The sequence below is a fragment of the Chelonia mydas genome, chromosome 14, assembly GCF_015237465.2.
Source record: "Chelonia mydas isolate rCheMyd1 chromosome 14, rCheMyd1.pri.v2, whole genome shotgun sequence".
Taxonomy (NCBI): Eukaryota; Metazoa; Chordata; order Testudines; family Cheloniidae; genus Chelonia; species Chelonia mydas.
In genome coordinates this window covers 6,566,922-6,583,874 of record NC_051254.2, presented here as the reverse complement: position 1 = coordinate 6,583,874, position 16,953 = coordinate 6,566,922, and the positions used below count along the sequence as shown (strand labels likewise).

The 16,953-nt window shown below is 51.7% G+C and overlaps 1 protein-coding gene across 11 annotated transcripts in view; it reads left to right on the top strand.

Moving 5' to 3' along the window:
* Positions 1 to 16,953, top strand: part of AMZ2 (archaelysin family metallopeptidase 2) — a 31,788-nt gene that overhangs the window by 3,558 nt on the left and 11,277 nt on the right. The window contains exons 1-5 of one of the 11 annotated variants that reach the window (XM_043527693.1): positions 6,714 to 6,875; positions 8,646 to 8,772; positions 9,223 to 9,505; positions 10,828 to 11,001; positions 12,999 to 13,130. In XM_043527693.1, coding sequence (XP_043383628.1) covers positions 9,223 to 9,505; positions 10,828 to 11,001; positions 12,999 to 13,130 — 589 coding nt within the window. In that variant the 5' untranslated portion in view covers positions 6,714 to 6,875; positions 8,646 to 8,772. Of the gene's footprint in view, positions 1 to 1,196; positions 1,417 to 1,502; positions 1,523 to 6,713; positions 6,947 to 7,895; positions 8,773 to 9,216; positions 9,506 to 10,827; positions 11,002 to 12,998; positions 13,131 to 16,953 lie in introns of those variants that run through there. The other 10 variants (XM_043527689.1, XM_043527692.1, XM_043527695.1 and 7 more) reach the window with 10 other exon arrangements.

Sequence of the window (16,953 nt, the reverse complement as noted above, 5' to 3'; positions counted from 1 at the left end):
GCATTAACTCCCACCCTAAATGGCTAGACTGTCATTCCATCAGCATAGGTAGTGTCCTGTTAGAACCCAGTTACATGTGAGCTCTGTAGTTTGGCCTCTGCCAGTGCTGTGGATCCAGATTTACTAAAAGCGAGGCCATAAACTCCTTCTTTCTTTAAAGAGTAGTTGTTGGCAGTGCTGTTTCTGAGCCATTCATCTGGCTCTGCACTGTGTCACAAGAGCCTTTTTAAAATCCCCCAGCCATCATCAGCCTTGAAGTTCATCAGCCTAGGGATCTGCATGCAGAACTCCCATCATCTAGCCCTAAAATAATACACCACTCACTGGCACCATGGTGCCACAACAGGTTAAGAGAGTTCTGGTATCCTATAGTGGCTTTGCAAGAAATGTAAAGCCTCCCTGGATACAATCAAATGACTCCAGACAACTCAAATACAGCTGCTGGGATTGAACAGAGCTAGTTTGCAGAAGTTTATCAAACTGGTCGTACTTTTAAAAGAGAATGCTTTCTCATGCTCCAGAATTTAAGCTTTCATTTATAAAAAGTCTGTAGCCCCTGTGTTTGCAAAGAAAATCTTTGCATTTTGAAGCAAGTACAAACTGGTGGAAGGACATCTGTCTGAGACTGCAGGCAGCCTAAAGCAGCACTTCAGCAATGTGTTGGCTCTGTAGCTTAATGACAATAAAAAAATATTTGTTTTAACTATTGCACTACTGATCAAAATATGCAAGAAAGACGAGAGATGATCATATTATTTTGAGAAACTATAGTCTACTGCGGGTAATGTCTCATTTTATTGTCTCCAGTGGGAGCATGCCACTGTTTTTCTTCCATCCCTGCCCCCTCAGGGCACTCCTATGGAGGTTTATAACAACCAGAAAAGAGAAGTCCAGGGCCAGAATTAGATCCCTACAGAAATGGTACAGAAAGCAGCATAACATAAAACTGTGTTCTTTGGATGTCATTGCACAGTGGGCCATCCACCCCTGTCTGTGGCCCAAGTCCAGGCAACTGTCCTGAGGTCGGTCAAAAGCCAGGGGGGTCCTTACGGTCCTTGATGCAGAACAAGGCCAGGTTTAAGCATTGCTCAGGCTGGAACTAGGAGCATTGCTGGCAACTCTTCCAGTCTTATGACACGTCTTACCATATTGGGGTGTATTTCTTTAAAGCCCCAGCTGCTAGCAGCAAGAGATTGCACACGAAGCTCCGCTCGCTTTCTTTTTCAAGTGACTTTCTAACCCTCATGGCTGCTGAGACAAGCTCGAGAACACGGAGCGAGTGTGATTTCCAGGCTTGGAGACCAGAAGGCAAAGCAGCAGCACCTGCAATTCATTAACAATCATGAGATTGTTATGAAAAAATTCATTTGTTTACAGTGTTGTCCTGGGTTGGCCCCGGGATACTAGAGAGACAAGGTGGGGGAGGCGATATCTTTGACTGAACCAACTTCTGTTGGGGAGAGAGGCGAGCTTTGGAGCCACCCAGGGCTCTTCTTCAGGGTCCGAGGGGGATGCTTGGAAAGTGTGGGGGGGGGGGGGGTCTGGGGTGTTATGGGGTGGAGGTGAGGGGATGCTGGGAGGGGTGAGAGGGTGTCATGGGGAGGGGGCGCAACATTATGGGGGTCAGGAGGATGTGGGGGGGCGCTATGGGAATGCGGGGAGGATGCTGGGGGGGTTGGAGTGTTATGGGGGAGGGGTGTGACACTGTGGGGGTCAGGGGGATGTAGGAACCCCTATGTGAATGCGGGGTGTGTGTGAGGGGATGAGGGGTGTGTGTGAGGGGGTGTTATGGGGGAGGGGTGTGGCACTGTCAGGACGCCTATGTGAATGTGGGGGGGTGTTATGGGGGAGGGGGTGTGGCACTGTGGGGGTCAGGGAGATGTGGGGGCCCCTATGTGAATGCAGCGGGAGATGAGGGGATGCTAGGGGGGTGGGGGTGTTATGCGGGAGGGGGTGTGGCACTGTGGGGGGTCAGGGAGATGTGGGGGCCCCTATGTGAATGCGGGAGGGATGAGGGGATGCTGGGGGGGTAGGGGTGTTATGGGGGAGGGGGCGTGGCACTGTGGGGGTCAGGGAGCTGTGGTGGCCCCATGGGGATGCGGGGGGGGATGACGGGATGCTGGGGCGGTGGGGGTGTTATGGGGGAGGGGGCGTGGCACTGTGGGGGTCAGGGAGATGTGGGAGCCCCATGGGGATGTGGGGGAGGATGCTGGGGGAGTAGGGGGCATGGCACTGTGGGGGTCAGGGAGATGCAGGGGCCCCTATGTGAATGCGGGGGGGATGAGGGGATGCTGGGGGGTGGGAGTTTTATGGGGGAGGGGCGTGGCACTGTGGGGGTCAGGGAGATGTGGGGGCCCCATGGGGATGTGGGTGGGGGAAGGAGGGGATGCTGGGGGGGTTGGGGTGTTATGGGGGAGGGGGTGTGGCACTGTGGGCGTCAGGGAGATGTGAGGGTCCCATGGGGATGCGGGGGGGGATGCTGCGGGGTTCGGGTGTTATGGGGGAGGGGGCGTGGCACTGTGGGGGTCAGAGAGATGTGGGGGCGCCATGGGGATGCGGGGGGGGATGAGGTGATGCTGGAGGGTGGGAGTGTTATGGGGGAGGGGGTGTGGCACTGTGCGGGTCAGGGAGATGTGGGGGCCCCAAGGGGATGCGGGGGGGGATGAGGTGATGCTGGAGGGTGGGAGTGTTATGGGGGAGGGGGCGTGGCACTGTGCGGGTCAGGGAGATGTGGGGGCCCCATGGGGATGCGGGAGGGCGATGAGGGGATGCTGGGGGGGGTGTTATGGGGGAGGGGGCGTGGCACTGTGGGGGTCAGGGAGATGTGGGGGCGCCAAGGGGATGCGGGGGGGATGAGGGGATGCTGGGGGGTAGGGGTGTTATGGGGGAGGGGGCGTGGAACTGTGGGGGTCAGGGAGATGTGGGGGCCCCATGGGGATGCGGGAGGGCGATGAGGGGATGCTGGGGGGGTGTTATGGGGGAGGGGGCGTGGCACTGTGGGGGTCAGGGAGATGTGGGGGCGCCAAGGGGATGCGGGGGGGATGAGGGGATGCTGGGGGGTAGGGGTGTTATGGGGGAGGGGGCGTGGCACTGTGGGGGTCAGGGAGATGTGGGGGCCCCATGGGGATGCGGGGGGGATGAGGGAATGCTGGGAGGGTGGGGGTGTTATGGGGGAGGGGGCGTGGCACTGTGGGGGTCAGGGAGATGTGGGGGCCCCTATGTGAATGCGGGGGTGATAAGGGGATGCTGGGGGTATTATGGGGGAGGGGGCGTGGCACTGTGGGGGTCAGGGAGATGTGGGGGTCCCTATGTGAATGTGGAGGGGGATGAGGGGATGCTGGGGATGGGAGTGTTATGGGGGAGGGGGCATGGCACTGTGTGGGTCAGGGAGATGTGGGGGCCCCATGGGGATGCGGGGGGGATGAGGGGATGCTAGGAGGTGGGCGTGTTATGGTGTAGATGGCGTGGCACTGTGTGGGTCAGGGAGATGTGGGGGCCCCAAGGGGATGCGGGGGGGGATGAGGGGATGCTGGGGGGTGGGAGTGTTATGGGGAGGGGGCGTGGCACTGTGCGGGTCAGGGAGATGTGGGGGCCCCAAGGGGATGCGGGGGGGAAGAGGGGATGCTGGGGGGTGGGAGTGTTATGGGGGAGGGGGCGTGGCACTGTGGGGGTCAGGGAGATGTTGGGGCCCCATGGGGATGCGGGGGGGGATGAGGGATGCTGGGGGGGTAGGGGTGTTATGGGGGAGGGGGCGTGGCACTGTGGGGGTCAGGGAAATGTGGGAGCCCCATGGCGATGCGGGGGGGGATGCTGGGAGGAGTGCGGGTGTTATGGGGGAGGGGGCGTGGCACTGTGGGGGTCAGGGAGATGTGGGGGCCCCATGGGGATGTGGGGGGGGATGAGGGAATGCTGGGGGGTGGAGGTGTTATGCGGGAGGGGGCGTGGCACTGTGGGGGTCAGGGAGATGTGGGGGTCCCTATGTGAATGTGGGGGGGTGTTATGGGGGAGGGGGTGTGGCACTGTGGGGGTCAGGGAGATGTGGGGGTCCCTACGTGAATGCGGGGGGGGGATGAGGGGATGCTGGGGGGGTAGTTGTGTTATGGGGGAGGGGGCGTGGCACTGTGCGGGTCAGGGAGATGTGGGGGCCCCATGGGGATGCGGGAGGGATGAGGGGATGCTGGGGGGTGGGGGTGTTATGGGGGAGGGGGCGTGGCACTGTGGGGGTCAGGGAGATGTGGGGGCCCCATGGGGATGCGGGGGGGGGATGAGGGGATGCTGGGGGGGTAGGGTTGTTATAGGGGAGGGGGCGTGGCACTGTGGGGGTCAGGGAAATGTGGGGGCCCCATGCGGATGCGGCGGGGGGATGCTGGGGGATGTGGGGGTGTTATGGGGAGGGGGCGTGGCACTGTGGGGGTCAGGGAGATGTGGGAGCCCCATTGGGATGCGGGGAGGGGATGCTGGGGGGAGTGGGGGTGTTATGGGGGAGGGTGCGTGGCACTGTGGGATCAGGGAGATGTGGGGGCCCCATGGGGATGCGGGGGTGGATGAGGGGATGCTGGGGGGGTGGGGATGTTATGGGGGAGGGGGTGTGGCACTGTGGGGGTCAGGGAGATGTGGGGGTCCCTATGTGAATGTGGGAGGGTGTTATGGGGGAGGGGGCGTGGCACTGTGGGGGTCAGGGAGATGTGGGGGCCCCATGGGGATGCGGGGGGGGATGAGGGGATGCTGGGGGGGGTGTTATGGGGGAGGGGGCGTGGCACTGTGGGGGTCAGGGAGATGTGGGGGCCCCATGGGGATGCGGGGGGATGAGGGGATGCTGGGGGGGGTGTTATGGGGGAGGGGGCGTGGCACTGTGGGGGTCAGGGAGATGTGGGAGCCCCATGGGGATGCGGGGGTGGATGAGGGGATGCTGGGGGGGTGTTATGGGGGAGGGGGCGTGGCACTGTGGGGGTCAGGGAGATGTGGGGGCCCCATGGGGATGCGGGGGGGGAATGAGGGGATGCTGGGGGGGGTGTTATGGGGGAGGGGGCGTGGCACTGTGGGGGTCAGGGAGATGTGGGGGCCCCATGGGGATGCGGGAGGGCGATGAGGGGATGCTGGGGGGGTGTTATGGGGGAGGGGGCGTGGCACTGTGGGGGTCAGGGAGATGTGGGGGCCCCATGGGGATGCGGGGGGGATGAGGGGATGCTGGGGGGGTAGGGGTGTTATGGGGGAGCGGGCGTGGCACTGTGGGGGTCAGGGAGATGTGGGGGCCCCATGGGGATGCGGGGGGGGATGAGGGGATGCTGGGGATGGGAGTGTTATGGGGGAGGGGGCGTGGCACTGTGGGGGTCAGGGAGATGTGGGGGCCCCATGGGGATGCGGGGGGGGATGCTGGGGGGAGTAGGGGTGTTATGGGGGAGGGGGTGTGGCACTGTGGGGGTCAGGGAGATGTGGGGGCCCAATGGGGATGCGGGGGGGGATGAGGGGATGCTGGGGGGGTAGGGGTGTTATGGGGGAGCCGTCGTGGCACTGTGGGGGTCAGGGAGATGTGGGGGCCCCATGGGGATGCGGGGGGGGATGAGGGGATGCTGGGGGGGTGTTATGGGGGAGGGGGCGTGGCACTGTGGGGGTCAGGGAGATGTGGGGGCCCCATGGGGATGCTGGGGGGGTGTTATGGGGGAGGGGGCGTGGCACTGTGGGGGTCAGGGAGATGTGGGGGCCCCATGGGGATGCGGGGGGGTGTTATGGGGGAGGGGGCGTGGCACTGTGGGGGTCAGGGAGATGTGGGGGCCCCATGGGGATGCTGGGGGGGGTGTTATGGGGGAGGGGGCGTGGCACTGTGGGGGTCAGGGAGATGTGGGGGCCCCATGGGGATGCGGGGGGGTGTTATGGGGGAGGGGGCGTGGCACTGTGGGGGTCAGGGAGATGTGGGGGCCCCATGGGGATGCGGGGGGATGAGGGGATGCTGGGGGGGTAGGGGTGTTATGGGGGAGCGGGCGTGGCACTGTGGGGGTCAGGGAGATGTGGGGGCCCCATGGGGATGCGGGGGGGGATGAGGGGATGCTGGGGGGGTGTTATGGGGGAGGGGGCGTGGCACTGTGGGGGTCAGGGAGATGTGGGGGCCCCATGGGGATGCTGGGGGGGGTGTTATGGGGGAGGGGGCGTGGCACTGTGGGGGTCAGGGAGATGTGGGGGCCCCATGGGGATGCGGGGGGGTGTTATGGGGGAGGGGGCGTGGCACTGTGGGGGTCAGGGAGATGTGGGGGCCCCATGGGGATGCGGGGGGATGAGGGGATGCTGGGGGGGTAGGGGTGTTATGGGGGAGCGGGCGTGGCACTGTGGGGGTCAGGGAGATGTGGGGGCCCCATGGGGATGCGGGGGGGGATGAGGGGATGCTGGGGGGGTGTTATGGGGGAGGGGGCGTGGCACTGTGGGGGTCAGGGAGATGTGGGGGCCCCATGGGGATGCGGGGGGGTGTTATGGGGGAGGGGGCGTGGCACTGTGCGGGTCAGGGAGATGTGGGGGCCCCATGGGGATGCGGGGGGATGAGGGGATGCTGGGGGGGTAGGGGTGTTATGGGGGAGCGGGCGTGGCACTGTGGGGGTCAGGGAGATGTGGGGGCCCCATGGGGATGCGGGGGGGGATGAGGGGATGCTGGGGGGGTGTTATGGGGGAGGGGGCGTGGCACTGTGGGGGTCAGGGAGATGTGGGGGCCCCGTGGGGATCCGAAGAAGAGCTCCGGCCGCTCTCCCCCAGCAGCCGCTCTGGCCGCCCACGATTTCTGACGCGCTAGGGGCCTGACTGGCGGCGCGGGGCGGGAACCGCCCTCCCGACTGCGGCGCCGCTGGGAGAGCGGGCAGGCCGACCCCGCCTCCGGGCGCTAGGGTCGGAGGGTAAGGCCGCGCCCAGGCCCGGCAGCTAGGCGGGGCGGTGTGGGGCCGGGCCGGGGGTGAGGTGAGTGGGACCTGCAGAATGCTGGGAGGGGGTGTTGGGTGGGTTGTGGGGGTGCTGTGCGGGGCAGGGGGTGCTGTGCGGGGCAGGAGGTGTTGGGAGGGTTGTGGGGGGGCGCTGTGTGGCCAGGGGGTGTTGGGAGGGTTGTGGGGGGTAGGGGGTGCTCTGTGGGGCGGGGGGTGTTGGGAGGGTTGTGGGGGGTAGGGGGTGCAGGGGGTGCTCTGTGGGCCGGGGGGTGTTGGGAGGGTTGTGGGGGGTTCTGTGCGGGGGGCAGGGGTGCTGGGAGGGTTGTGGGGGGTTCTGTGCGGGGGGCAGGGGTGCTGGGAGGGTTGTGGGGGGTTCTGTGCGGGGGGCAGGGGTGCTGGGAGGGTTGTGGGGGGTTCTGTGCGGGGGGCAGGGGTGCTGGGAGGGTTGTGGGGGCTTCTGTGGGGGGGGCCGGGGGTGCTGGGAGGGTTCTGGTGCAGGGGGTGCTGTGGAGGTCAGGGAATGCTGGGAGGAGAGCGAGGGGGATGCTGGCAGTGTTGTGGGGTGCTGTGGGGGCCGGTGGGATGCTGGGAGAGGTGTGGGAGCCATGCTGTGGGGGCAAGGGGCAACCCTGGGAGGGGTGTATGGTTGGGGGATGCTGGGAGGGTGTGTGGGCCACTGTGAGGGGCGAGGGGTTGCCAACCTTGGTTGGACATATTCCTGGAGGTTTCATCAGACGACTTAACCTTTAATTCCTGGAGATTCCAGCAAAAAGAACAGGAGTACTTGGGGCACCTTAGAGACTAACCAATTTATTTGAGCATAAGCTTTCGTGAGCTACAGCTCACTTCATCGGATGCATCAAGTGAGCTGTAGCTCACGAAAGCTTATGCTCAGATAAATTGGTTAGTCTCTAAGGTGCCCCAAGTCCTCCTTTTCTTTTTGCAGATACAGACTAACACGGCTGCTACTTTGAAACCTGGAGATTCCAGGACAATCCCAGAGGGTTGGCAGCCCTAGCTAGGGGGGATGCTGGGACGGGTGTGGGAGGAGTGCTGGGACTGATGTGTGGGACATGTAATGTGGGTTGTGCACAATGTGTGGCTGTGGTGGAATGTAATGGGATCTGTGTGGGGAAGTAATTGGGGTTGCTGTGGGGTGTGTGGTTATGGGATTAGGGATATGTGTCTGGGGGTGTGAGGTGGATTCTGCACTAACCCCATGCACCCTGGGATAGGGTGTGTAGGAATAAGGGGTTGAATTTCAGTGTCCCCCTTTGAGGTCTGAACAACACAGATAAAAAAGTTGTCCCCCTTCTCTGCATCTGATACTTTTCTTTTTCTCATTTAAAAAACAGCAATGAGTACAATCAAAAGTGTGTTTAAATAAAATACACATATATGTCTATATTGTGTTCTACTCTTAATTTTTGAGTCTACTTTATATTTCCTAATGCACCTTGCAGTGCAGGCACAATTGTTATCAAAGCCATCTTAATACTTTGCAGTCGAGCATTCAGACCCAGAGTCCGCTAATCACAGATGAAGATACAAGAGATGAGATAGCAAGATACTATCCTAAGTGGTGGATGATTAACAGAAGTGTCCTTGGGGGCGGGGAAGTTGGCATCCATTTGTATTACACTGATAAGTGCTTCACCCACTGCATAATGATGAATTGTTTGTGGGGGTTTTTGTCACAATGCCTTTCGTTCAGCCAGTCATTGATAGCATTGCCTAAACTTACAGAAGAAACAGCTTCCTGGTCTTGATTCTCCTACATCAGCGTAAACCTATTGAAGTCAGCTGAGGGAGTTACATTGTTTTTTACACTGGAGCAAGTGAGATCGGAATCAGTTCTAAAGATCTTGTTGCGGTGAGAGCCACTAGACTGATCTAAAAAGAAAAGGAGGACTTGGTATAGTAGCAACAGGGATTTTTTAAAGCAGAGAATGAAGTGAGGGAATGACATAATACATAGAACTAGACTGGGAATTGTGAGTTCGCAGCAAAACTTTCCCATGCTGGTCCCCTCCCACTCCCCTCCAAAAAGCAGAAGCTGCTTGTGTGTTTGGGGCCTGGGTATGGAAATGGTAGGGAAAAGAGGAAGCTAAATGGCCTGTGCCTGAACAATCCTGGCTGGCTAGCTAGCAGCAGGCTGCGGAAAACAGCTTGTTAGCTTACCAGCTCCTCAGAAAAGGAATGAGAGGTTAGGGGTCATCAGGTGGTGGTCGAGGAAGGAAGGAGGCTCTTTATAATACGTGCTAGGTATGAAACCTGGATGTTATAAATGCTTTTGGTCTTTTCTCTCTTTCCCTTTGGTCAGATGAAGGTAATTAAACATTCTGAGCAGGTCCTGAAGACAGCATTGATCTCCAAGAACACGCAGCTTGTGAAGCTGTATGAGAATCTTGAGTCAAGGGAGAAGTGTTTGCTGAATGAAGCATTTCAGCCAAACAGTGTTCTCTTCAGACCCATCACTCTGCATTCGGAGTCAGACTGGATCTCCTCACACCCTGAGCCCACCCAGGACTTTGAACAGTTTTATAACGATCCTTGCAGAAGCAGACTGACATCTCAGAAAAATGCCATTTATGTACAGCCCATTGGTAATGTCTAACTGTGATCGCTGAACCAAACCATCTGTCTTTAATATGCCTGTCCCATTAAATATGAACTAATTAGGTTATATGTTCCAATTGTCAAATAAAAAGACTTCATAATAGATCTCAGACAAAGTGGTCTAGTGGTTAGAGCAGTCAGGACGCCTGGGTTTTATTCCTGATTCAGACATTCAGCTATGGTGTTATGGAAGGATCCTGCAAGCACTTATGGATGAGCTTAACTTTACTCATCCAAGTAGTCCTATTAGAGTCCATGGAACTGCTTATGTGAGTAGAGGTTAAAGTTATCCATAAATACTTGTAGGATTAGGTCCTTCTGTGCCTCGGTTTACCCATTTTTAAAATGGTGAATACTTAATTAAGCATTACTGGAGTGTTGTGAAGCTTAATCAATGTTTACAATGTGCTTTGATTCCTTTGGATGAAAGGTGCTATAGAAATGCAAATTACTGTTATTTAATATGTTTTTTCTGTAGTGCGTTGCACAGAGATGTTTTTGAGGATCACAGTAAATAATATAGATTGATTTAAGTCTATTTCCTGGTAGCTTTCACAGTTTTTGATTAACTTGTGTAGAAAATTGTGTTTTAAGAAAAACAGGAACAGTCATAATCTTGGGAAAAGAAACCCATTGAAGGTAAAAACAAACCAACAAACAAATACAATATGCTAAACCTCAGTCCTTCAGTTTCCCTACTCCATCCATATTTAATCAGCTGTTTATGGGAGTTGCCATTACTCTTGAAGCTGAAATTTTAATTACAGTTATGAGTAATGGATTCACTATTGCAGTCTATAGCACTGACGTCAGTTTCTGTGTTGCCTCTTGTGGGTAGCATTGTACTGTTTGGCTGTTTTTAATATCATATATCACAGCACTTGACAGTGATAAACAATGCCCTTATTTAAAAAACAAACAAACCTCCCACTTCATTACTGTACAATAATTGTCCCAAACATGGCTTTATCATTGTTATGAGATATAGTATCTTGGACTGTTGCAGTAGAATAACTTTGTCACTTTGTTTTTGGGCTAAGGGAATAGAAGTTAATAAAATAAAGAGAGGCATTCTTGGATTTGCATGGAAATGGTGAAAGGTTACAATTGTGTTTGTGCCGTGTTCTATAATATTGCTTGTATTTTCTTTTGATAACTTGGGGTAAATGTGATGTTCATTAACAGACCTGAAATAAGAGAGAATATTAAAGTTATCATTCTTTTGGGGGATTTTTAAAAAATATGAGTTGATTGAATGAACTGCCGTACCAGGTTTATAACCTGATGTTATTTTGGACTGCTTATATAGGTTCGTTTGGGGACACTAAAGTTAGTACGGAGGATTATATGAAATGGTTGAAGGATTATTGTGAAGCCTTTTACTATGGCCTATCTGTAAAAATCCTGGAGCCGATTCCTGTTTCACACACAGGTTGTGGTTTTCGAGTGAATGAGTACACATGCAATCTACAGATTCATGCAGGTATGTAGGGAGGAGAAGAACAGCATCAAGTTTGGAATCGCCTCATTGCTAAAAGATTGGGATAATAAAGAAATGAACTCTGAGTTTCTTGAAACTCTAAGCCAGGGGTGTTGTGAGGATAAATACATTAAAGATTGTGGGGTGTTCAGCTACTACAGTGGGGGATTATATCAGTGCTATAGGCAGACAGAGAGAAGGATGGATAACTTCAGATTCTTTGTTAGCAGCTCACCAGAATCTCCAGTCATGTGACTTACAGTGTAGTGGAGAAGTGTGGTTTAGTTGTTTGAGCATAAGTCTAGGACGCAGTAAAGCGAGATCCTAATCTCAGCTCTGGTTTCAGACCTGATTCTGCAACCTTTATTCATGTGAGAAGTTCCGTTGCTATCAGTGGGATTATTCATTCAAATAAGGGCATCCGAATCAGGCCTCAAAAAAGCAGCTGAGTCATTCTGCTGTATCGATATAACACATGCCTGGTAGTGCATTCAGGCTTGATCACTAAGTTCCCTAAACTAACCAAATGGTCAGCTAGCCAAGTAGTTTTCTCTTGAACAACAGTTATTTAAAACTAACACAAATGTATTGTATGAGTCTAAAGATCAAATAGATGTCCAGCTAGTTTAGACTGAGCTACATTTTCTTTGGATATTGCTATGAAATCACTCGATGATTACCTATTCTGTTCATTCCTTCTGAAGCACCTGGCATTGGCCACTGTCGGAAGACAGGATACTGGACTAGACAGACCTTTCATCTGACCAGTATGGCCGATCTTATGTTTCTAACACTATCTTTTTTGACCCTTAGAATATTGGTCATGGTAGTGATTTTTGTGATGTGACTACTAGAAACTTTGCTGAGACCACCAAGTGTCCCTCTGACTTTCAGGACTTTTAACCTGCAATAGATTCAAACATCTACCTTTATTAAGCAGCCTGACCACTCTTGTAAAACAATAATTCACTGCAATGGATAGAAAAATATTATCTACCCTAAGGGCTTGTCTAGGCTTATTGCTTTGCCAAAGCTCACTATGGAACGTTCAGTGCCCTTTAGCAGGGTCCACGTGGCAACTTAGTGCACAGGAAGCTAGGGCTAGTCTACACTGGCAAAGCCAGTGCCTTGTTCACTGGCAAAGTTCAGTGCCTTGAGTGGTCGTGGGAGCTCTTCCAGCGCTCTAAAAAAGCCACCTTCACAAAGGGTGTAGCTACCAGGGCTGGTAGTGTGGCTACTAGCGCTGGTGCACTGTCTACATTGGTGCTTTTTTCACACCCCTGAGCAAGAAAGTTACAGCACTGTAAATTGCGAGTGTAGACAAGCCTCTAGTGTGCTGTAGCTTTCTGTGCACTAATACAGTGTGTTGACAAGCCCCGATTTATCCTGAGACCAATCCTGCAAGCAGAACTTCCAATGGAAATTGGTGTATGGAGGGTTTAGAGGGTCTGACCTCATGTTAGCAGCATTAGTGGCTCCAGATTGATAATGTGGCTGGACCCCTACATCGCATAATCCAGTGGCTCTTAAGCTTTTTGGACTACTGTATCTCTCTCAGGAGTCTGATTTGTCTTGTGTACCCCCAAGTTACATCTCACTTAAAAACTACTTGCTTACAAAATCAGACCTAAAAATACAAAAGTGGCACAGCACACTATTAATAAAAAATTGCTTACTTTCTTATTTTTGCCATCTAATTATAAAATAAATCAATTGGAATATAAATACTGTACATACATTTCAGTGTATAGTATATAGAGCAGTACAAATAAGTCATTGTCAATATGAAATTTTAGTTTGTACTGACTTCACTACTGCATTTTATGTAGCCTGTTGTAAAACTAGGCAAATATCTAGATGGGTTGATGTATCCCCTGCAACACCTCTGAGTACCCCCCTGGTTGAGAACCACTGGTGTAATCTTCTGACTGCTTTCACAGCTTTCTTCTGTGGTGACTCATGCTTCTGTTGAAGGGAGTTATTTTCTGTTGTTTATGCAGGGGACCTCTTGAAATACCTAAAGAAGAAAAAGCCAAAAGAAGATGCTTTCTGTATTGTTGGGATAACAATGATAGATCTTTATCCAAGGGAGTCCTGGAATTTTGTCTTTGGACAAGCCTCTTTGACAGAAGGTATTCAATTTTATGCCAGGAGTATATCAGTGGAGAAAACTAAAATGACTCCAAAATGCTAGGAATCAATTTACTATGAAAAGAAATCAAATTAAAATGTGTATAAAATATGATAAATATGGGATAAATATGAATTGAATTGATGTATAGTTTATGGGTATATAATTTTAAAAATAGTGTGTGATATTGTTCAAACTCATACAGTTCAAAATCACTACATTCAAAAGACAGTCAAAAAGTAAGAAACATTTTTGATCCACTGTTAAAAGAAAAATCCCTAAAACTTTGTTCATAACTTTAAATATGTTTCCCTTTCTATACCGAATCTCGTTGGATAAGTTCGCAGCCCTAAAGGGGATTTTTTGGTTGACGCAGTTGGGTTGGTGTTGGTTTCTGTTTGTTTGTTTTTAGAGAGTTACAGAAGTACCAAAGAAATTGAATTTACATTTTCAAGATGTCATTTTTCATTCTCTGGAAACAGTGCATTTTTCTTTTTCAAATAAAATCTTATGCAAATAAAGAAGGCTTTGCTGCCCAAAGAACTGAAACCCAGCTCAGAACATGTCAATGTCTGTCCAAATCACCTATTTTTTTTTTTTATTCCTTACTGCCACAGGCAGAGGGTGGGCTGAAAAAGAACAGCCAAAAATAGTGAGTTGCTGCTACAAAGACTCAGGACCTTCTGTGACACTAAGACCCCTTGGCAACGGTCCTCTGTTCTTTGCAGACAACTCTCACCTCAGACAAACTCGGTACACCAAACATGTTGTACAGGATATTTATCCATAAAGAGCAACATGTAAGGTATCTATGAATCTTGACTAGTTATGAGTCTTCTGTAATCATTGTGAGATGTATGTATGGGATGGATATATATATATAAAATGAGAGAGAATGCTTTATGACTTGCAGTAAAAATTAGTCACTGGGGTAATGCCTATTCTAGGATGGGGGAGTTGTCACCCCTTGCTGTTTAGCTGAGGATGCAATGCAAGGCTGAGTTTAGCTTTGTGCAGTAGTAAGACTTTGAATGGGAAACCATCAGAGGCAACTGCAAACGATCGAAACCACTTGAAGGTAAAAAAAGGGACTTTACAACAAGACGGGGGTTTGCCCTGCCTCTGAATAGAAACAAAAGTTTGGTTTCAGTATAACAGGAGGAAAAACCCTCTAGATCCATTCACTAAGGAAGTTCTGAGGAAGTGAGCTGTAGCTCACGAAAGCTTATGCTCAAATAAATTTGTTAGTCTCTAAGGTGCCACAAGTCCTCCTTTTCTTTTTGCAAATACAGACTAACACGGCTGCTACTCTGAAACTTGTGGAATGAGGGTGTTTTCATGCATGTTTGGATCATAACCAGACAGCTCTGCAACAGACTGAACTTTGCGGTGAAAACCCATCGGTGCCGACTCTGTGGGTGCTCCAGGGCTGGAGTACTGACAGGGAAATATTAGTGGGTGCTCTGCACCTACCGGCAGCCAAGCTTCCCTTCCCGCCCTGCCTAACCTCCTCCTCCCCTGAGCACACCGCGTCCCCGCTCCTCCGCCTACCTCCCAGCGCTTGCCCCGGCCAAACAGCTGTAGCAAGCTCTGGGAGGGATGGGGGAGGGGCGGGCACGTGGCGCGCTCAGGGAAGGAGGTGGGGAAGAGGCGGGGCCAGGGCGGGGATTTGAGGAAGGGGTTGAAATGGGGGCAGGGCATGGGTGGAGTCAGGGCTGGGCCAGGGGCAGAGGGGGGTCGAGCACCCACTGGCTCCAGAAGAAGTCGACACCTATGGGAAAACCTACTTTATTTGGTAGGAAAGGTATTTATTAATAAATATAGACCCAAGTTCACATTTTGTGGTTCTGTTTTGCATTGTAATCGTATGTTTCCACTGCTCGCTCTTGTTTCTAGTTAAATCTTTATTCTTTCTTCTAATAAAACAATATTAGGTTTATTTCAGTACTCACAAGGGCTCTGTGGTTTACAGGAGTGGTGGTTTAAGATAAAACTGGAATACACTGCTCCTTTGAGAGCAGAGGATCTGGGATTTCTATGAGTTGCCAGTGTCGCAGGGGAATGATCCAAAGGGACTTGGGGACTGGGGTGAACCTACTGTTCACCTGCAAGGTGAAGTTAGGGCTGGCATAGTCCAGAGGAGAGTGCTTGAGTGGCTGAAAGGCTGATGGTGTTTGGGAGATGACGTCCAGCCAGGCACTGGCAGGACTTCCTCATACTGGAGGTAGGGGATAACAGGGTGACTCCCAGTCTTGAGTACCCTAAGAACTATCACACACTTTACCTAACGGGCTAAGATATGGGCGATGTCTTTCACTAGGTATACTGGAAATAAGAAAGACTTTAACAGGTTAGTCACTCAGCAGATGTAATGTTATGTACATTTTTATGTTGTGTACAATTTTAAATGAAAATAACTTAAAAAAAAAAAACCCTTGCAGTGTTATGATCTAGTCTTCCTTGTACTCCTAAATCTCCCGGTCACATAAATCAGAATTTGGGGTTCCCAAGGAGTACTAATTTAGTCTCTATCTTGTGGTTTTCTGTTGCAAGAAAAACAAAAGATTGTTAATGTGATTTTTTTTTTTAAATGCATAAAGTCATAACATTTAGACTGTTTGGTCCTGAGTCTGGTGTCACATCACTGTAAATTAGGAGTCAGTACATCAAGGGCAATGAAGTGACTCCTGCATTAGTGAAAGGAAACTCAGGCCCTCTCTGTTGTGTTTGCATGTTTGCAGCATGAGTTCACTTCAGGTACCACAACAGCCTTTAGTCTATGATACCCAAAATCTACACCTCAAAATATTGCTCTTTGTCTTTTTCACCATAAAATAGAGTGCCTGTGTTATTCAAAGCAAAAATATTAAACATTTTCTCAGCTATTCCAAAAACATGTATGCTTGAAAAATCTGATCTGGCCAGTGACTGGGTAAAATGGTTTGCTCAATGGCAGGGCTTAGTGGGCATGTATATTTTAACTGCAAGGCTTAGTTGGCATGAAGAGCAATCTTGCCATGGGCCCAATGCTGTACTCAGTTATAATTGAACAGCTGCATTGATTTCATTGGGGATTGCTGGACGTAAGTTCAAGTAGATTTTGGACTGACATCTGTCCAAAGCACAGTGTAACTAGCTCTGTCTATTTCTCCAGAGTCTGATTATTTAGGGATTAATAACAAGAATTTTAGTTATAAGCTGGGGACACATCAATTAGAAGTAACGAAGGAGGAGAAGGACCTTGGAGTATTGGTTGATCATAGGATGACTATGAGCTGCCAATGTGATATGGCCGTGAAAAAAGCTAATGCGGTCTTGGGATGCATCAGGAGAGGTATTTCCAGTAGGGATAAGGAGGTTTTAGTACCGTTATACAAGGCACTGGTGAGACCTCACCTGGAATACTGTGTGCAGTTCTGGTCTCCCATGTTTAAGAAGGATGAATTCAAACTGGAACAGGTATAGAGAAGGGCTACTAGGATGATCCAAGGAATGGAAAACTTGTCTTATGAAAGGAGACTCGAGCTTGGCTTGTTTAGCCTAACTAAAAGAAGGTTGAGGGGAGATATGATTGCTCTCTATAAATATATCAGAGGGATAAATACCAGAGAGGGAGAGGAATTATTTAAGCTCAGTACCAATGTGGACACAAGAACAAATGGATATAAACTGGCCACCAGGAAATTTAGACTAGAAATTAGACGAAGGTTTCTAACCATCAGAGGAGTGAAGTTTTGGAACAGCCTTCCAAGGGAAGCAGTGGGGGCAAAAGATCTATCTGGCTTTAAGATTAAACTCGATAAGTTTATGGAGGAGATGGTATG